This window comes from Diceros bicornis, chromosome 39, assembly GCF_020826845.1.
Source record: "Diceros bicornis minor isolate mBicDic1 chromosome 39, mDicBic1.mat.cur, whole genome shotgun sequence".
NCBI classification, from domain to species: Eukaryota; Metazoa; Chordata; class Mammalia; order Perissodactyla; family Rhinocerotidae; genus Diceros; species Diceros bicornis.
Genome location: NC_080778.1, coordinates 28,042,887 through 28,065,308, shown reverse-complemented (window position 1 = coordinate 28,065,308; position 22,422 = coordinate 28,042,887). Strand labels below are relative to the sequence as shown.

Sequence of the window (22,422 nt, the reverse complement as noted above, 5' to 3'; positions counted from 1 at the left end):
TTAAAGGCAGCTAGGCAAAATGAACCATCACTCCTTCACTACTACCTGTCATCCTTCCCCCCCCAAACACACACGTATCTGTTTAGCCTAAATCTAAGGCGGTTTTAAAAACCAGTCATTACTTTCTTGGATAATGTGTTTAAAATGATGAGATACAATAAAAAAATTTTTTTAATCAAACAATAGAAAACATCTATCACATGGAGTAAAGATAAGTATTATATGTACTAGGGCACACTGCAAAATTTATGTCAATATGGGTGATGGTTAAAAAAAGGAAGACCAAATGCTGTTGTATGGTAACCAGCACCACACTTAGAACCACAGAGCGAAGGCACATTCTGCTTCCGTGACACTGATGGACTCAGGCAGTGTGTGTGACAGGAGCTATTCTACACAAGTAATTCTCACGTGGGCACTTTTTATACCAAAAAGACTGTACTTTTTTCCTCAAAAAAGTTTATTTTAGAGTGAGAACATGTCACTACTATTTTTAAATCCTGGTGCATTCAAGGTAAGTAGTCTTGGTACAGGATACAGCCAAATCATGATACCCTTCAGTGACTTTATACTGAGTCGCATACTTAATATAAAGGCACATTTTACTGAATAAAAAAATAAGTGTTAAGTTCTTGAGCTTTTAAATTAGAATTTCATAAAGTGCTTTTCTTAAAGTCTTATATATTATAGTAATTAAGTGGATATAATTTCCTTAACAAAGGCACCTTGAAAAGTATTGGCACATGGCGTTTTGTCTTGCCTTTTTTTTTTCTTTTTGGTAATTTCAAAGTTTCTTCACTTGTCTTCTCTTCTACTTCATTTAAATTTTCCTTAACAATTCATCATCTGAATAGCCAGCCCTGTTATATAATAAGGTGAACTTTAACTTGTCGCTTTAAGGGTCAAGTTTTAGGAGTTCAGCAATTTCTCTAGTGTATAAAGTGATTCTTAATGATTTAAAGAAAATTGTATTCAAGTGGCAAATTTAGAGCCAATAGACTAATTCAGAGTCCATGATTTGAGATGGTGTTTTAAACACATGTTTTATCTCCAAGGTTTTCTGCTGTTTTCTCCGGACCATCTGGATGTAAGTTGATAGCTGTCACAGATATAACATTCACTTTATCCAACTGAAGAATTCCTCTGAAATACAAAAATTAAAATTAAATATTTCCTCTGTCTATAGTTTGGTAGTAAGATAGGGCTACTTCAAGGTTATAAGTAAATATACCTGGGGTTAGGTGCTTTTGCTTCATTTTATTTAGTTCATAATTGTTATACAAACTCTTTGAGTCCAAAGTTCACTTTAACCAAACTAACAGAGAGAATAAAAAGGTGTAAGAGGAAGTTCCTCATTTGGTACTGTAGGGAAGGAGAGGACTCGGCAGACAGAGCCCTAGATTTGCACAAGTTGGGCAAAAGGACTGGGCCGCAGCAGCTTTCTAAAGTGCTCCCCCTGGAATGCAACCTGAGATCTTTAGACAGCATCTCTCCTTTGTTACTCAAGTACCTGACCAGGGAGGAGATCTTTGGATTGGATCCAAGACCTAGTATTGCAAATTCAACGTCATCCCAATCAAAACGTCAACAGAGGTTAGCTGTTGATAGAACTGAACAAGCTGATCCTCAAGTTCACAAGGGAGAAACTGCAAGAACAGCTGTGACCTTTTTTTTAAAAAAAGAACAATGGAAAGAAGAGACAGTTGCCCTAACCAGCTATCAAAGGTTTTATTAAAAGATAATAGTTAAAGGGGGCCGGCCCGGTGGCGCAAGCGGTTGGGTGCGCGTGCTCCGCTGTGGCGGCCCGGGGTTCGCTGGTTCAGATCCCAGGCGTGCACCGACGCACTGCTTGGCAAGCCATGCTGTGGCGGCGTCCCATATAAAGTGGAGGAAGATGTGCACAGATGTTAGCCCAGGGCCGTCTTCCTCAGCAAAAAAAGAGGAGGATTGGCGGATGTTAGCACAGGGCTGATCTCCTCACAAAAAAAAAAAAAAAAAAAAAAAGATTATAGTTAAAACCATGCTACTGGCACAAGAATGAACAAACAGATCAATCGAAGAAGCGAGTCCAGAAACAAAACTAATGTATACGGGGATTTAGTTCAGAACAGGGTAACATTCCAAGTCAATGGGCAAATTACTAATCGAAAAAGGGCCTCTGTTTGGAAAACAAAATCAGAACTCTAAGTCAAACTATACACAAAAGTGATGGTAAAAAATAAGTTTTAAGAAAACATGTGATTTTAAGATGGGAAAGATCTACTTAAGAAAAATTAGTAACCCTAGAAGCCATAGAGGAAAAGCAGGAATTACTGTGACCCCAAGTTTGAAACTTCTGTATGATATGGAATACCATAAAGAAGAGCAAAAGACAAATCGTAGTCTGAGATTAAAAAAAATATGTCTGCAATACATATTACATATCGATAACAAAGGAGCTCCCACATATTGACGATTACAAAAGGCAATACAACTGATAAATGGGCAAAGGCTATAAATAGGCATGTCACAGGAGAAATATATACAGCCAATTGTCACAAAGATGCTAGACAGCTAGACCTAGGCTAGCAAAGATGCTAGTAAGAAAATGCAAGAGTGAGATTATATTCCTGTCCACAGTAGCAAAAACAAAAAGGATTGCTATCAGGTTGTTGAGGAGATGTTAAATATATGTACCCTTTGACCCAGTAATTTTACTTTTAGGAATCTATTCTGCATAAATACACATGTGCAAAAAGATACATGTACATTTAAGAACGTCCACCAGAGCATTATTGGAAATAACATGAAATTGGAAATTACCTAAATGTCTAATGGAGGAATGGCTATATTATGGCATCTCCATGCTGTGGAACGCTATGCAGCCATAAAGAGAGTAAGTCAGCCTATATGTGTACTGATAGGAGAAGATCTTAAGCCCCTGGTTCCTAAACTGCACTGAGACCCTGGAGTGGCACAGCCGACTCACAGAGGACCACAGACTATCGTCCGTGCAATACCAGCTAGAGGGCAGTTCACGGCTTCAACATTAGACTGCTCTCCACGTTCCTTCCAATGAAGTCGTATCTTTGCAAAGCTGGATTTTTGGCAGTTACTGTGATAAAAAGCAAATGCTGTACAAAAACTAATACTGAACAGGAAATGAAGGTGGAGGTGTCGATCTGACTCCAAGATAAGATGTAGTGCCCTGTACCCACGCACATCCCATTAGTAAGTTAAGAACTAAATAAAATTATTTTTTCTTTCCTTTTTTTCTTCTGGCCTAGGTAAGGGCACCAGGAAGAATTACTGGCACACTAAGGGTGCTATGAACCAAGAAAGGTTGGGAACCTTTGTCAAAAGTGAATAAATCTGAGGGACAGTTAAGAGCCTAGGCTGATGATTACAATGACCTAGTCTACATTTATATCAATACCAGAATCTGGATAAAAGATGCACACCCAAACAGTTAACAGTGATTACCTCTAGAACAAGAATTGAACAGGGGAGTGAAGAGAGACCTTAACTTCACAGCTCTCTACACTGCTGTACTGACGAAATCGGTCCAGAAAGTATCCTCACTGATAAAGTGTACTTCAAGTTTGGTGTTTAATTTTACATTGCATCTTTTCTCACAGAGGAACCCATGGCAAATAAAATTCACAACACTGTTTTCTATGCAGCTTTGCATAATAAAGTTCAAAAAAAGTTCTGAGCTTCCTGGCAGACAAAGGAAAAAGGAAGAAACTTAAGTTCCAGAATTGTCACTATTGGAAAGAGATGGGAAATGCGACTTCTGCGGAAGAAACCCAGACTCAGTGGGAGGGGCACTAGGACCTCTCAGCTCTGCAGGCGCTCTCCTTGCTCGTGGCTTTGCCCTTTGGCAGCCCTTGCAGGGAGGCACAAGCTCACTGTCAGGATGAGGAGGGGAGTTCTGCAGGCCTCCGGACAAGCAGGCAGAAGAGCGAGTGTCTCCACTGCGCCTGTTCCTGTGAACCCTGCGGTCTTTCCAGCACAGCACGACGTTCCGGCTAAGCCAGAAATCGTGGTCCCCTCCCTTCTGCTGATGCTTACTGCTACTAAGACAACTAAAAAGACTTATGGTTTAACGTGTGAAAAGGCTAACAATAAATTCATTTTAAAATTTATAAAATAATTTCTTATGGCTTAAAAAAAAAATCAAGCTATACAGGATAAAAAGAAAAAGCCAGTCTCTCCACCCCTGCTCACACCCACTCATTCAAGATCACTCATTTTGTCACTCCAGGAATTTTCTGTGCATCAATGTACATATAACACTTCTGTTTTACCCCAATGTGATCACACTGTTAGGCAGTTCTTTTCCCGTCTAATAGAGTTTGGACATCTCTCCACCTCAGTGTGCGTACTACTTCCTTACAAGCTGCACAGGATCCTAGTGCCTGTGTGAACCACCAGGCAGTTAAGCCCCTGCTGACAGACAATTCCGAGGTCTCCTCTCTCGCTTCTGTTTTCTGTTACAAGCAATACCACAGTGAAGATCCTGCTAGTCTTCTAAAATTAACTTCACTTTAAACTGACACTCTGGGGTTGACAATACATAGTGAAGCCTCTCGTTGTGTCTCTCGCTTATTACACACATTCATTTTCCATTATAGATCATTGGTTCCTTTCTTTCTCTGACAGACTTCTAAGGTCTTGGAGAGTCGAGTTTGTCTTAACTCATATTTGAATCCCCAAGACAAGTGTCTTGATCGTAATAGATATCCAATAAATTTTAATTTTGCTAAAGTTGGAAGATGACCTAGGAAAAAAAGGAGACATTATTTTCCCTCCCACTTGTCTTATCCTTCTTAATTTTTATATTTTCTACTCTAACATATAGGAAACAACTCAATTTTTAATCATTAACAATACTCATGTTGTTCCCAAAATAATAAATACTTACTTGTATTCACAAACTGGGAAAAGCACCTTTAAGATGGTTATTACCACAGCTGCTCCTATAATTCCAATCACCATGATGTTCAAAAACATAAAGAATACTGGGAAAACACTGCTCCAGAACCTACACAGATCTTTTCTGAACTTTTCCATCCACTGACACATCACCTAAAAAAAGGAGTTTTGATTAGACATGAAAGTTCCATTTGAGCTCTAAGAAACTTTAAAAATTATGTTCTAGTTCTGAGGTGATAATATATATTTTGATGGTAGTAGTGGTTCCATGGGTGTCTACACTTGTCAAAACTTATCCAACTCTATATTTTAAATAGTACATTTTAAAATGTACCTCAATAAAGTTATTTATAATTTTAAAAATTAAATTCTACGAACACAGGCACAGAAATGTTACTGTCCTTTACAATTCTTTATACTGTTGTCTAACTACAAATCAAGTGCAAATAATTGCTAATTGACAAGAAATTAGGCTAGTCCATTTACACAAAATGGACTAGAGTCGACCACGTGTTTCCAATAGTTGGAGGACAAGGGAAGGAGAGAAAGACACACATATTAGTAGACACTGTGTACAAAACGTATTTCTATCCTTAGAGAAGAAACCAAGGCACGCATTGCACGGACTTGAAAGACAGTCTGTTCTTGGGCTGACTTGCTCTGAGGAAGGAGAGCAGACAGGGTGAGGGTGCTAGAGCTCAGGCAGCAAGAAGTGACCCAGGTGTCTCCAGCAACCCAAAACAAGCGATCCCAATCTTCAGTGAGAACTTCTTCAAAGAGTCACCTCTGGACTCCTGGGAGACTAACCACAGACCTTGCTCATTTAAATGGAAATTATTGTGAGTAAGGGGCCTAGCTAATATCTACGGAGATATCAGGATACTCTCTCTGAACCCTGAATATCTTCCCAGCCAGCTGTATAATCGCATTAGTAACACATGAGTACTTGAGAGGTGCCAATGCAATTGACGTGTGTACCCGTCTTATTTAATCCTTATACAACCACATGAGGTGGGCACTACCTTACAGATTAAGAGGGTGTCCCATTGTACAGATAAAGAAACTGAGGTTAGAGACGCTAGGAACTCAGGATCACACAACTAGTAAGTGGCAGAACCAGGATTCAAACTTAGGAAGTCTGACTCCGGAAAGTACACTCTTAACCAAGTGTGCCCAGTCACCATACAAGGTCCTGGAAGCACCACGCACGTGTGTGCAAGAGGTAGGAGTCCCGGAATAAACAAATGCGGAAATGAGAAAAACTGTGGAACTAACAATCCCAAACAAAATGAAATCCAGTGCCTTGAGAATCAGTATCTGACTATATTCTTATTAAATGAAACTTGGAAAGGAAAATAGGAATAACTAAAAATATTATATTAAAACAGTGATGAGTCCATCATTAACAATGTTTCATACTTCTAATCCTTGTGGTTTCCACTTCATTTTAAATGCCATTTTCTTCATCATAACCATAAACCCTTGTACTATATAGATAATCCCAAATACCTGCGTTACCTTATAGGAAGATGGAGGCTCTGCTCTGAGAGGAGTCTCAGGTAATTTGCCAGGCAGAGCATCTTCATCTATGGTGGTTTCCACACTCCTGATGGGATACTGGCTGGTGGTCTGCAATGAACTAACACTTTCTACTGAGGAGGAAGAGCCAAGTTACCAAAACGCTAGGTGCATGCTGGGGTCTCGCCTACTAGTCCTAAGATTACTATAACAAAAACACCTAGGGTAATAAGAACACATATTTTGCCATGGGAGAAAAAAATAACATATGTGATTGTTCAGATTTAAATGCAAGAAAGGAGCCATAAACTAAGACAATTATAACAGAGCTACAGCAGTTATGATTCTAGCACATAGAAAGTCAGATTTTTACAAGTTCTATGTTTCAGTGGAAAAAATTGAATACTTCTGCCTCTAAATAAAGTTAAATGAATGATATTCTTATTACATATTTTGTGATGATTACCCCGAGGAAGAGTAGATAATTACAAGAAAATGTCATTATGCAATCAGCATGGGTCACATTTTATTAAGACTCAAAATAGACTCCTAAAGTCCTTAAACGGACATATCAAGTAATACATGTTATAAAGCATTTCTGAAAGAAGCTTACTTCCAAACATATTAACTATGATTAAAAAGCTACGAACTAGGGGCTGGCCCAGTGGCGCAAGCAGTTAAGTGCGCACACTCCGCTGCAGCAGCCCGGAGTTTGCCAGTTCGGATCCCGGGCACGCACTGATGCACTGCTTGTCAAGCCATGCTGTGGCAGCGTCCCATATAAAGCAGAGGAAGATGGGCACGGATGTTAGCTCAGGGCCAGTCTTCCTCAGAAAAAAGAGGAGGATTGGCATTAGATGTTAGCTCAGGGCTGATCTTCCTCATTAAAAAAAAAAAAAAAACCTATGAACTAAAGAAATAATGTCCTTAATAGTTTAAAAAATGGTCTCTTAAAGTACCTTTTTTGGAGAGGTTAGGAAGGGTAAATAAAACGTCATTGTCTCGGGAAATAGAGTACAGCATGCTTTCTTCCAAAGGTAGGGTGTAGTTTGTATGTCTGAGTACTCCCTGGTTCTTAACTAAAATATCAATTTCAGTAACATCCTGTTGTTGAGCCTATGAAAAAAGTAAACAATCACTCTTTATTTAAAATAGCGGCACAACTCCACAAGAATTTGAAATTGAATTTTCCTCCCTGATTTCTGTAACTAAAAAACATGTCCTGTTCACGATTCCTCTTTATTTCCCCCGACTTTGAGGCATTTAATTTGCATCTTTAATAATATTTCTGTGTGCGGTAGCACTCATGATCATAAGCTTGCTCTCAGTTCCATTTCATTTACTTAGAGGGACTCAGCCAGGGGAAACGGTAGCAGAGCCACAAACCAAACTCATTCTCTTCACTTGCTTGCTCTGTTTAATGAAGTTCATAATATTTTAAAGTTTTATAAACATTTATATGATCAGTTTTTTAAAAATTAAGACTTCAAATGCTAAACAAGTAAAGGCTAAAACAATTACAAAATTCTAAATGATTGGCTACAGGCAACATTAGGGTACCTTTCTTCCTTATCAAATCAGAAATAAGTAGGAAAATAATTGTACACATGCACAATACTGAGCACAAATCTTTACAATGTAATTCCCAGTTAACAAGCACACTATCTTACTTGTTTCCCGTCAATCTCTACCACCTCTTCCTGAATGACAATTAGTTGCAAACTGGAACCAGACGTCATGGGCCACTCGTGAACCAAAATCCTCACACTGACAATTCCAAAATAATCTTTTTCCTCCAAATTTTCCAGATTTTCATTCTTCACTATAAAAAAAAGTAGTGACAGCTTTGAACAAAAAATGCCACCCAATCTGTTACTGAATTTGATTATTTTGATGACATTTACATGGAACAAGACAGTTGTACATCAATTTCTTTGCCTTTTTTTTTTTTTTTTTTTGTGAGGAAGATCAGCCCTGAGCTAACATCTGCCAGTCCTCCTCGTTTTGCTGAGGAAGACTGGCCCTGGGCTAACATCCGTGCCCATCTTCCTCTACTTTTATATGGGACGCCGCCACAACATGGCCTGACAAGCGGTGCGTCAGTGCACGCCCGGGATCCGAACCTGCAAACGCCGGGCCACCAAGAAGCAGAGTGCGCGGACTTAACCACAGAGCCACCGGGCTGGTCCCTCTTTGCCTTTCTTCATCTCTGACCTCATCAGTGTTTCAGATTTGTAAAAACAAAGACAAATCCTCAAAATGCTCATAGTCATTTGAAAAGGGAAAAATGCTTCATGGTCTTTAGATTTTGTACAAAACAGCACAGTAGCACCACTTTTCTATTCTTTCACATAGGTTGTCAGTGAGGGACGAACGTGGCATAACTGTTTACAGAATTACAAAGCAGGCCAGAAGACACAGCCAATTCCACATTTTAGCAAAGCAAGCACCTTTATTCATCCATTCCTTTATTCACAGAATCCAGCGACAGAAGGGGCCCAAGCAGTAAGAACACTGAGTTTTTGCTCAATCCTTTCCCCCATAAGTGACTTGTTACTGTTGGAGAGGGTGGGAAAGCGGAAGAGGGTGGAAAAGCCCTGTAATTACTCCCTAATGGATGATGGGGTAGGACGAGCTACTGGCCGTGTTCCTCTCTAGCCAAGAACCCCCTCCCAAAGCAGATGGAGGTGTGGCGTAGCAGCTACAGCTGGCTGATGCAGCCAGTGGCTACTCTGCTAAGGCAAAAAGCGCTAGAGAAAAAGACAAATAAGCATAAACCAATGATTCTGCTGCAAAAGGAGTGTTTAGTTTCTGTCCAACTGTTATCGTCTGAGGATTATTTGCCAAAAAGGAACCCAGATGGATATTGTGCATGCAGACCCAGCTGTGTAAACAGGGTAATTCCCTTTATCTGGAATGTTCTCTACTACTCACTCTCCCTCTATCCATTTTTAACAAACTCCTACTTAGGTAGTTCTAGCTACCATACCCCTACAATGCTGAGACCATGACTTTCTTTTAAAAGCACTAACTTTCCTGCAGTGTAGCTCTTCATTTATAAACCCGTCTCCTCAACTAGGCTGAGTTCCTTGAGAGTATGCATCTAGTTTATTGTTCTATAGCTTGGTTAAGCACTGATTCCATCCAGAATTATAAACACATAATTTAAAATAAATATACCATCATAACTTATCAATAATGTTCACATACCTGGTCTAGTGGTTCTAAATCCTAACTATGCATCAGAATCAACTGGGGAACAGTCTAGATGCCAGAGCCTCACCCTGATCTTCATAAATCAAAATCTCAGGAGGGTTAGACTAACATTTGTACATTTTTAAGCAGGTACAGACATTTCTATTGAGAACCAAGAGACCTAACCTTTTAGCTCAATCTAAGTCTTTACAAAACTGTTCGTCCCTGACTTCTCTGTTTCTGTTAATAAATCCACCCTTCTCCAAGCTACCAAGGACATAAGTCACTAGGTTACCTCTGACTTCTTTACCCTCATCCTCTGTATCCAGTCAGGTGCTTCCTCTGGGGCATTCCAGCTCCTAAGTATCTCTTATATATGTCCTTTCCATCTCCTACCTACCTCCCACCCAATACCTAGTCCATTAACTACTTACTATTGCAACCTAACAATCCTCCCCTTTTTTTTTTTTAATTTTATTTATTTTATTTTTTCCCCCCAAAACCCCAGTAGATAGTTGTATGTCATAGCTGCACATCCTTCTAGTTGCTGTATGTGGGACGCGGCCTCAGCATGGCCAGACAAGCGGTGCGTCGGTGCGCGCCCGGGATCCGAACCCAGGCCGCCAGCAGCGGAGCTCACGCACTTAACCACTAAGCCACGGGGCCGGCCCAATCCTCCCCTTCTTTAATCCCTCCCCCACCTTCAACCACACAACAGTGCCCCAGTAATCTCACCCCAACACAGCTGTGATCATACAGCCTCCTCACTCACACACCTTCAGTGGCAGCCCTATGACTTTTGGTAGTTCTCTGAATGGTCCTTCTTAAGCTCCTGATGATGGCACTGTCGCTCCTCTCTCGAGTCTGCCTAACCTCCCTCACATCCTCTAAGGCTCATAACTAAAACTTCCCCCTCTCATGAGCCCTCTCAGGGTTTTCACTGACTGTGTACCCATCGGTATCCCTCACAGAACAGTAGGCTCCTTGTCAGCATGTCCTCCTGCCCAAAGGCTAGTGCACTGGGGCACAAGAGAAAATGCAGTCACAGAAATACATCAAAGTGCTGACTCCGAAGCCCCCAAACCTGGTACCTCTGCTGTAGAGTAAAATTAAATCAAAAACAACGAAAGCCCTTTACATTCTGACTTTCCCTACGGTGGAAGGCAGCTTTCAAAAGTGGCTCTCAGTGACCCTTGCCCCCTGGCATTCATGCCCTTGTGTAATTCCCTCTTCCTGAGTGTGGGCTGGACCTCATGACTGTTTCTAACAAACAGAACACAGCAAAAGGGACGGAATGGCACTTCTGTGATTAGATTACATAAGATTGTGACTTCTGTCTTGCTGGTACTCTCTCTCTTGCTGGCAATCTCATCCTCTCGCTGATAAAGCCAGCCGCCACATTGTGCGATGCACTACAGAGAGGCCCAGGTGGGAGGAAACAAGGAAGGCCTCCACCCAGCATCCTGTGAGGAACGGAGGCCTCAGTCCAACAGTTCACAAGGAACCGGACCCTGTCAACAACCACACAAGTGAGCTAGGAAGCAGAGCTTTCCCAGCTGAGCCTTAAGATGACTGTGTCCTTGCGAGAGAGCCAGAGCCAGGGCACCCACCTAAGCCACGCTCAGATTCTTGACCTACAGGAACTATGAGATAGCACTGTTAGAGGCTACTAAGTTTGGGGTTAAGTTGGTACCCAGCAATAAATAACTAGTACACTTACCAAAGAAGAAATTTTTTAAAAGAATTAAGGAAAGAAGACTTTTCGTTACTGTTACATTTAATGTTTTGAAAATTCCTGTAACTGATAAGATGGGCATTTACTTCAGCTATCAAAGAAATAAACTCTGGGCAACAACTACGATGACCAGAATGATGACTGTAACAAATGGAGTAGCCAGGGCTGCACTCCATGTCAAACTGCTAATGAATACAACATCGACGGAATTATTATGTAAACCAGTAACTGCACTTCTGTTCCTAGCTATGATGGATTAGCTTGTAGTACACCAGCTCTCTCACTGAGAACTACTAGAAAAGATGTAAAAAAATAAACACACACACACACACTCAAAACCCACACCTGTCTAGAGGCATAAGAGCTAAAAAACAGGCAACACCCCACAAGGCACCTGCCAATTCCCAAGGTGAACAGGTAGAGAAGCTGGAAAGCTGAGGCGAAAACAATGACTACAAGGCAGAGAAGCTAAACAGAGCTTTTATCAGTCTCATGCAGCTGCGGGTAAAATTCAGTTTAGGGCACAAAGGTATCCAGGATCCTAGACAAGATCCCAGAGAAGAGGGAAGCATCAAGTAAGCCAACAGTCAATGCAGTTCCCCCACCGAAACAACCGCTGATTGGTAAGTGGGCTGGGCTAAGAAACTGCGCATAGACCCAGGATACTAAGAAGTTAAGCTGAACTTCTGGCAGACTCATGATGTTGGGGAGTTTGGGGCCCCCAAACCGGAGGGGCCCCGGTAAACACCCCAAGTTTTCACTTGGGACCTATGAAGAGCCACATCTGAGGAATGACAGTGAATGAGAAATAGACCCAGCCTCCCAAAGACAGAGTCCAGCCTTCAACCAGCTCAACCCTTGATTTAACAATGAAGGCGCTCTGTGCCTTATTATCATGATCCCCAGGGACTAAAGCAAATCCTCTTTGGAGGAAGATAACATCATCCAGAGCCTTTACAATTCTTCATATACAATATCAAAAATAATAATACACAGGAGGAGAAGGATCAAGGGAAAAAAATAGATCCAGAAGGGTTCAAGAAATTGAGTGGGCAGACATGAACTTTAAAGTTACTGCAAGTAAAAGGTTCAAGAAAATAGATGATAAAATGGAGAATTTCACCAGATAACTGTAAGCTATTAACAACAACAACAAAAAAGAAATGGAAATCCTAGAACTAAAGTCCAATAAATGAAATTTACTCAATTGGACATAAGTGATGAATTTGTGTGCTGCAAGGACGGATAGAAAAAAAACAGAAAAGAGCATAAAATACATACGGAACGTTGTGAAAGGGTCAAACGTATGTGTAAATGAAAACCAAGAAGAGAATAAGAGAGGATGGGGAAGTTGCATTTGTTGAAAAGATAATGGCCAAAAATTTCCCAAAACAGACAAGAGACATCAAGTCACAAATTAAGAACCCCACACCTAGGCACATCATAATAAAACTACTGAAAACCAAAGACAGAGAAAACACCTCAAAAGCAACCAGAAAAAACCCAGAAAAATAATATACTATCCTTAATGGGGCAATAAGACCTACACTGATTCTCAATAGAAACTACAGAAGTGAGACGACAATGGAACCAGTCTTAAAGTGCTATTTCCACATCCAGTAGAAATATCCTCCTAAAAGGAAGGCAAAGTAAAGATGTTTTCAGACAAACAAAAGCTCATATAATTCATTGCTAACAAATCTGCACTACAAAAATCTAAGGGGAATTCTTTAGGCAGAGGGAATATGACCCAAGGGGAACACAGATATTCGGGAAGGAATGAAGAACAATGGAAAGGGTAACTGTGAGGGTCAACAAACATACATATGGGCCTACAGAAAACAGGAAGAATAATTATGCTGCACGGGGCTTAAGAACACAAAAAGTTAAAATGCACGACAATAACAACACAGAAGCAGAAAGGGAACAAATAGAGTTGAAGTGTTCTAAGGTTCTTGCATTATCTGGGAAATGATGAAAGTACTAGTTTATTGATTGCCAGGGTAACCATTAAAAGAATAGTAAAATCACATAAGAACCAACAAGATAGAGGGGAACGATGAAACAAAAAATAAATAACTGAGAAGAGGGCAAAAAGGAGAAGAGAAAGGAACATCAAAGAGGTTGGACCCAAACAGGAGACAAACAAAATGAAGATCTAAATCCAAATATATCAGTTATCACATTGACATAAATAAATTGATAAATAAATGGTGGTCTCGTGGTTAAGATTCGGCGCTCTCACCACCATGGCATGGGTTCGTTTCCTAGTCAGGGACGCACACCACCTGCCTGTTGGTTGTCATACTGTGGTGGCTGCATGTGGCTGAGATGCTGAAAGCTGTGCCACCAGTATTTCAGATACCAGCAGGGTCACCCATGGTGGACAGGTTTCAGCAGAGCTTCTAGACTAAGACAGACTAGGAGGAAGGACCTGGCCACTCGCTTCTGGAAAAACTGGCCATGAAAACCCCGTGAACAGCAGTGGAACACTGTCTGATGTAGCACCAGAAGGTGAGAGAATGGGGTAAAAGGACCTGGCAGGGTCCTGCTCTGCTGTCCACAGGGTCACTAGGAATCAGAATCAACTTGAAGGCACTAACAAAAAAAATAAATTCATTAAAATTCCAATTAAAAGACAGATTGATAGACTGAATTAAAAAAAAAAACCCACAAGTATATGCTGTTTATAAGAGATTCATTTTAATTATAAGGATCAAGAAAGACTGAAAGAAAATGGAAAGATACCATGTTAACAATTCACCCCCCTCCCCTCTGCCTGGCCAAAAAGCAGTTATTGCTAAAATAATACAGATAAAGCTGATTTTAAGGCAAGAACTTCACTAGCGATAAAGAAGGACATATTATAATGATAAAAGACTTGATCCACCAGGAAGACACAGCAGCTCTAAATCTGTATGGATTTAGTTATGTTGTGTCAAAATATATAAAGAAAAAATTGACAAAACTGAAAAAATAAACAAATCTACATAGTGAAGATTTCAACACGCCATTCTCAGTAATTGATAGAGCAAGCAAGCAATCAGCAATTCCATAAAAGATTGAACACGGTCACTAAACGTGACCTGACATACACAGAGCATCATATCCTACTAATTACATAATGTACTTTCTTTTCAAGCACACACAGAAAGAAACATCTACTAAAACTGCCCTCATGCCATAAAGCAAGTCTCTAATTTAAAGGGTTAAAATTATACAGAGTATTTCTCTGATGACAGAGGTGGAATCAGTAAAAAAAGAGTCTCAAAATGTTTGGAATTAAGCAACATACTTCTAAATGGCCCAAAGGGCAAGGACCCATCACCACAAATAAGTAGAAAACACTCATGAACCGAACGACAATGAAAATATACAACAAATCAAGTGCAGAATACAAGCGCTTAGAGAAAAATTTACTGCCTTAAATGCATATACTAAAATAGGTAATAAGAATACTGTACATATTTCTCATTTTCTTTATTTCATTCAAATGATACGGTACATTCCAATGTAACATATTTGCTTGTCTTTAAACAACTCAAGATTTTAAAAGGTTAAAAAGAAAAATGTTATACAGACATAAGGGTGGAAGACACTGAAAACTAGAGAATCAGACAGACAACTCACTTTTCTCTTTATTTTGTATAATTGTGATAAGCACTCCTCTGAGATTTTGCCTCTTGCTTGTGTATCTCCATTTACTACCACTATCCACATTCTTACATTGATATCAACCTAGAAGAAATGCAGTTCCGAATAATGCCAATCTCATGCAAAAGAAAATGTGACTATGCGAGGAATAATCAATGTAAAGTAGGAATAGAGTTTTAAACATATTAGCGTTATTATATACTCCAGTAATGACATATATTAATTTAAAATGAAAATATAGACCATCAAAGAATCGTGTTTCACTAATTTAGTAGTATTAAAAACAGAACAATTATGGAAATAATTTAGCAGTACTCACCTATCAAAGTCTGGCAGCTGACTCGGGTTACCCCACTATTTACAGGGAGGTCATTTACATAGACCTGTCCACTCTCATAGGTTATGTTAAGAACAACCTTAAAATAAAGCAGCATATACATTAATTCCAATGGTTCATAAATGATGACAAACTCTTCATGTCAAAAATACATTATCTAACTAAATTAGATGTGTAGGTAAAAATAAAATAGGCTGCATAAGACTTAGTTAAGTGATATATTAAAAACATAATCAAGAGCCAGCCTTGACGGCCTAGTGGTTAAAGTTCGGCACTCTCACCACTTTGGCGGCCCGGGGTTCATTTCCTGGTCATGGAACACCACTCCCGTCTGTCAGTTGCCATGCTGTGGTGGCAGCTCACATAGAAGAACTAGAAGGACTTACAACTAGGATATACAACCATGCACTGGGGCTTTGGGGAGGGGAAAAAAAAAAGAAAGATTGGCAACAGATGTTAGCTCAAGACGAACCTTTGCCTGCAAAAAAAAAGAAAAACAAAATATAATCAAAAGGAGACAAACCTGTTCTTTAGATACCTCTCCATCATCTTTCAGGGTAGTTACATTAATTCTGATGCTATCCTGCAAAACAAACATTATATAAATTGGATAGCTATGCATTTCACAACTGAGAATAAGAATAACTCAGTTCTTTTTCTTTTCCTCCATTTATTGTATAATCACTTATGACAACATTAAAAGAATACTTTTAAAAACCATCATTTCAGGCTGGCCTGGTGGCGCAAGTGGTTAAGTGCACGCGCTTTGCTGCGGCGGCCCGGGGTTCGCCAGTTCAGATCCCAGGCGTGCACCGACACACCACTTGTCAAGCCATGCTGTGGCGGCATCCCATATAAAGTGGAGGAAGATGGGCACAGATGTTAGCCCAGGGCCAGTCTTCCTCAGCAAAAAGAGAGGAGGATTGGCAGATGTTAGCACAGGGCTGATCTCCTCACAAAAAAAAAAAAAACCATCATTTCCATTTTTACAGCCTTTTTTATGCTCTTATTCACAATTCCAATTTTTCATAATCTATATACTTTTTCCATTTAATTATGAAATATATCACAAATATCAGCATAATATGCAAATATAGAGTTTAAAAGAAAAGATTAATATTCATGTACCTACTACCTAGATTAAAAACTAGAAGATCATCCACACTTAAAAGTCTCCTGCCTGATCCTCTGTCAAATTCCCTATATTGTCTTCCATGTTAATCATTTCTTGCTTTTCTTTATAGTTTTACTACCTGTGTATCTCTCTCTACAGTATGTTTAGTTTTATCTGTTTCTGAGCTTTCGTAAGTGGAGTAACATTGTATGTATTCTGCTGGAACTTCTTTTATTTAAAATTGTTGATGCATGCAGCTGAGAACATTTATTTACAATGCTGTGTAATATTCCATCAGATGATTACCAATTTACTTATTTCCCCCACCATCAATGGATATTTGAGTTCTTTCCAACTTTTTTTTCATAAACAAAGTTTCTCTAACTCTTCTTAAATGTGTCCCCTAGTACCCGTGGACAAATATGTGCAGTGCACAGTTTTAGTGCCTCTCAAGGTATGCCAAAAGCAGTCTACTCAAATATCTAAATTTATTAATGACATGCTTTACACAGAAAAGAAAGCACTATTCTAAGTGTTCAGGGTCACAGGAACTACAATTTGTCATTTGTAAATCAAATTCTTTCCTAAATTTATTCACAGACAGACACTGTTATCCTAGAATAAAAAAAATACTCCTCTCATAATATTGTATATCAACTATACTTCAATTTAAAAAAAATAGGGGGGCCAGCCCGGTGGTGCAGCAGTTAAGTGGGCGCACTCCGCTTTGGCGGCCTGGGCTGCACTGACACACTGCTTGTCAAGCCATGCTGTGGCAGCATCCCATATAAAGCAGAGGAAGATGGGCACGGACGTTAGCCCAGGGCCAACCTTCCTCAGCAAAAAGAGGAGGATTGGCATCGGATGTTAGCTCAGGGCTAGTCCTCCTCACACACACACAAAAAAACCTCTTCTCAAATACTTTTTCCTTGGGGTATTCTTAACTTTGAAAATAGGAAAATTGTTCATAAACATCAAAATAACACACAAGTGTATTTCTTGGCACCGTGAGTAACCCCAACATTTTATATATTTCTAACAAACGAGAGAATAAGACTGAGGTGATTGTATGAGGTTGGCTTGATTCCAGGGACAACTCACAGGACAGCATTCTAACGTGGAAGGCCCATCCCATACATTTAGGCTGACTGTGGTACACTTCCCAACTCCCATAGCCGCCTAGGAGGCTTTCAGACTAGTGACTCCTCAGAACCAGCCCCACTTTCTCCTGGCTCCCCTAATCTAGAATCAAGCATGGGCTAGATGAGAATACACTCATCTCTAGAACAAACCAACATTCAATGAGCAAGCCATCAGGTTGGTCACTGTATTGTTTTGCGTCCAAATTCCAGCCAAGAACTCCCCTTTTCAAACCAGAGGATCTGTTAACTGTAGACTGTTGTTCTTCGAACAGCCCAGAGATAACCCTCCAATGACGGTGTTGTAAGAAACCTTTTTATAGCTTCTGCCTTTCGGCAGTGAACACACACTACACTGTTAGTAATTTACTGCACTAATTTACTGCACTTTACTGTAATTTACTATCACTTGCCTAGTAGAATATGGGGTTTGTAAAAGACAGTCAACAGACACTAGGACACTGTCACTTCCCAGAGAACCAAATTCAATTAAATTCTTCTTGGTCCTTCCGAATGATCTCATTTCAGAGGAGACTCTCTCATCCCTTAATGCCTCCTGACCCAGCGTTTGGAGCCAGGTCACATTTCTTGCTCTTCCCGAGAGCCTCTGGCTGAACTGGAAGTTCAGGCTTGTGAGCCAGGGCACAGATACTTAGCGAGTGGGTGGCGGAACCGAAGTTTCTCCCTGCCCATTTTTAATCCTTCCACTAAATTCCTTCCCTCACAAGATGCCCATGTGGGAAACAATGGCTTCCTAAGGATAAAGGTAAGAGATAGCTGGTTTAAAATAAATGAGTAAGTCTGAGGGTAATATATGGAATAAATATTCACACATACAAGAAAACGGGTCCTGTGGATGCCTCTCTTTGGTGACCAAGTTATTTCACCACTAGAAGAATGTACTCTAAAAATTTTTATTATTTCGCAATCTCTGTAACCTCAATTTCTGACAACTGCATATGTAAAGAAAACAGAAAAACGCTTACAATCCAATAAATCTGAGTCACTGAGAGGATACAGGGAGAATTTTCCTGACTTCAACCAGTTTTCTTACATCTAGATCAGGCTGGATACAAATCTGGACAGGTGAACAGATATGCAATAAAGTATAGTAAACTGTAAACGGTAGTCTAAGTTTGTACTATTCAATATGGTACCCCCTAACCACATGCAGCTATTTACATTTAAATTAATTAGAAAATGTAAAAAATTCAGTTCCTCAGTCGCACTGGCCACTGTTCAAGCGCTCAGTACCCACAGGAGTCTAGTGGCTACTGCAATGGAGAGAGCAGACACACCGTCACTGCACACAGGTGCACTGGACCACACTCATCTAACACGGGTGACCACCGGAGAGTTCTTTCAGATGTTCTCTCCGTGCCAAAACTTCCATGAAACACTGAAAAAAATTTAGACCAAGAGGCTTCAGCTTCCCACATACACATTTCCAAGGAATGAGATTCTCCTTTTAGCTGCTCAACATTCATTCAATCTACACAATTCTGAATTTAGATCTGGACTTTCCAAAAATGGAATGAAGGCCTAGAAGGGAGAACCGAAATGATGAACTAAGAGCCCACAGTACGGTGTATTTTCAACCTGCAGTCAAAATGCATTTTTCCCAGATTATAGGGACAGGCTCAAAGGTCTTGTGGATTCACAGGCGACTAGGATGAATCTTTAAAATCTGGAAAAAGGGAAAGCGACGTCTTTCCAAAACTTTAGGAATGACTTCATTTTTATGTGGTCTCTTGGTGTTTGCCCGTCACATTCCTATTTTTGACCAGTCGCAACTGCGGTCCACGTACAATGTCAGACACAAATGGTTCTCGGGGCTTGCACTGTTGTGGCTTCTTGGAATTGCCCTAGCAGAACTGAAACCCAGACATGCTCGTTACTTTTTTACCCAGGGAGAGCGATGTCCTAACTTCAAAACATCAAAAGTTAACAAGTGACATTTATGGTGTCCGTCACCCCTGAACTTAGAGTATTCAAGTCTTGACGAGTAAGAGAAGGAGGACCTATGTCTTTTCTTTTCGTGCACCCGCATTTTAACGGCTTCCAACTTTTGCCTACCATACACCCAGCTGATGAAAGGCGAGTGCGGGTCTAGGTCGGCACGAGTCCACTGCAAAAACGATGAGAACGGCCTCCGTTGAGCACAAGCGGGCAACGGGTCTGACCTCAGCAGCCTCGGCAGCACCTGGAGGGCGCGCTGAGACAGCCGGGCCGCCCCCCGCGTCTGAGAGGCGTTTCTGGCGGCCCCAGCGGACGCCGGAGCGGCTGTCCCCCCGCGCCAAGATGCACTTCCAACACCCCAAGGGGACCGGGTGCGGTGTCGCGAGCCGCCTCCCCCGCAGCCCCTGCCCCGCGCGCCCGCGGGGCGTCCTCCCGCCGCCGGGCAGACGGGCGGCCCGGGCCCGCGCCCGGAGCAACCTCCGCGCGTCCCGAGCGCGGCCCCCCGCCGCGGCCGCTGTCCGGCCGCCCCGGACGGCGCCATGACGCAGGCCGCCGCTCGCGGCCGCACTCCGACGGCGACTGCCGGGGCCGCGCGGGGCTCACCACACCCCCGACCCCTCAGACGCCCGCCCGCCCCGCGGCCCCGTCTTCTTGGGGGCTCCCCACCCCCCGGAGGCCCGCACCCGGCCGTGGCCCGCGGGCCCGCAGAGGGAGACGTCGACGGGGACACCGCTGCCCCGCGGCTCCGGCCGGGCCTCCGCGGCGGGTCGGGAGGGGAGCGGAAGACCAGCGCCCGCCGGCCCTACCTGCGGGGCTCCGGACGGCGGCGGCGGCTCAGGGGTGCCCGTCGTCAGCCACACGGCGGCCGGCAGCGCCGCGAGCAGGAGCAGCCGGAGGTCGAGCGGAGCCCGCGGACGCCCCTCCATCTTGTCAGACCGGCGGAGGCGGCGGAGGCGGCGCCTAGAGGGCCGGGGCGGGGCCGAGCCGGCTGGAGGGGCGGGGCCTGGACGGGACCTAGTGCTTAGGGGCGTGGCCTGTGGCGGGGCGGGGCCGAGACGCCTGGGGGCGGGGCCGCAGGGCCGAGCCGTCTGGAGGGGCGGGGCCTGGAGCGGCGGCCCGAGGGGCGGCGCCGGGCGGGGGAGAGCCATCTGGGAGCGGGGCCTGGAGGGGCGGGGCGAGGGTGGGGCAGGCCCGGGACGGCGCGGGGAGCCGCAGAGGTTTGAAGCTCCGGGGAGAGCGGGCTGCGCACGCGCTTCGCGGCGCAACGTTGAGGGGCGGAGTCAAGTCAGGGGAGGTCTGATTTAGTCCTTGGACCGGCTCTCTGGGTTGGAGAGGGTTTGTCTGTGTGATGGACTGTCTACCGTTTACGCACATAGCTGTGTCTCTGTGTATACATTTACATAGATATCTATACATACGTATAGATTTACGTACATATCCAGAAAATGAAAATAGTGGTAATAAATCAGAACTCTATTGGACGTTAAAAATAAGATATATCACGTTTAGAGGGGAAGTTTTATTAAATCGGTAGTTCTCACCCTTGGCTGCAGCATGGGAATTGCCTGGGCAGTTTTAAAAATTACTGATTCTGGGGTCTTCCGGGGCACCTGAGTTTCTGATTTAATTAGTCTGGGCTGCGGCTCGGACGCTCGGTAGTTTTTAAAGTTCTCCAAGTGATTTATTTGTGCCAAAGTTGAGGATCAACCACGCATTACACGTTCAACATTCAGCGGATCACTGGTGGCGGCCTGGAACATTCTCAACTGGAAGGCAGTCCACCTGGGCTCTCGGGGCCATTCTAGTTAGTTTCTTAATCTGCAAAATGAAGATGATAGACTTTTCTTCCCCCTTTCAGCCTTTAAAAATATGTCTATTTTGAACCCCTCTAAAGCAGAGAATGCCAAGAAATTCAGGCGTTTCCGATTAACAGAATTCCACGTTGATTGAGAAGTACTTGGAGACGTTGCCATTCAAGAAGAATAAGAAATATTTAGTTTTTCTGTAAAATAAGGCTTTTGACATGAAAAAGAACACAAATCTCTGTGTCTCTCAGCCTCTCTTCCTCTTTTATCAACCCCTCTCCCCATGCCTGCTTTTTTAGCTAGACTACAAAATCTTTGGCCAAAATCTTTGTGGCATAGACTATGAAATCATTCAGTTGACTTCTTGCCTGCTGTGAGACACCCGACAACGTTATTCGCTTGCACTTAGTTTCTGCAATGAAGTCCCACCCATTCTGGGTTCCATCTGCAACCACTCGCCTTTTTCACTCTATTTCAGACTGCTGGGACTAAAGACGCATCCACACGACATAGGTGGATCCATATAATTTGAATTAATAATATATGTTTAACGTTCCAAAGTACATTTATATGAAAAAGTAGTTGGGGAAGGTGAGGCATTTCCCAGTAAAGCCCCCCATAGTCTGACCATTTGTTATTCTTTCACTTGTCTGTCTCCTCAGCTAGCTGTGAGCTCCAGAGAGGGCAGTGACCAAACATTAAAGTTTGAAGCCTGCTAGAGTAGGGGGTTGTTGGATAAATAATGGCTCAGTAATTGATCTTGTTTGATAATCAACAATTTTACTATTCCGTATGACATGGTTCTTTTTAGGCCACTCTTTTACTATATGCAAGCATGAACACCATAGATATTCCTATTAAAATGATCCATCATTTGAAGCAAACACTGTACCTACCACAACTCTGATCAGTTATAACAAAGCTTTAAACAAACCTCAGTGCAAGGTTCCACTCACTTGTCATCTGTTGGAAGACTTAGCTTGATATACTCAGTCTTCACATTAATCTGTAAAACAAAAAACAGAATTATATTGGCAAATAAATCCCTC

At 42.2% G+C, this 22,422-nt stretch overlaps 1 protein-coding gene across 5 annotated transcripts; it reads right to left on the bottom strand.

The window, feature by feature from the left end:
* Nucleotides 1–153: 153 nt before the first annotated feature.
* GINM1 (glycosylated integral membrane protein 1) lies at nt 154–20,500 on the bottom strand. 5 transcript variants are annotated; one of them, XM_058534271.1, is made up of 8 exons: nt 20,375–20,500; nt 15,880–15,939; nt 15,339–15,435; nt 8,106–8,257; nt 7,395–7,551; nt 6,436–6,569; nt 4,907–5,070; nt 154–1,143 (listed from the first exon to the last, which is right to left on the bottom strand). In XM_058534271.1, the coding sequence occupies exons 1-8, from the start codon at nt 20,492–20,494 to the stop codon at nt 1,032–1,034; spliced, it is 996 nt and encodes a 331-aa protein (XP_058390254.1). In that variant the 5' UTR covers nt 20,495–20,500; the 3' UTR covers nt 154–1,031. The 5 variants fall into 5 exon arrangements, with proteins under 5 accessions (XP_058390254.1, XP_058390256.1, XP_058390252.1 ...); XM_058534273.1 differs by having other exon boundaries at nt 6,436–6,566; XM_058534269.1 differs by lacking the exon at nt 20,375–20,500 and adding an exon at nt 18,908–19,978 and having other exon boundaries at nt 6,436–6,566.
* Nucleotides 20,501–22,422: the final 1,922 nt, after the last annotated feature.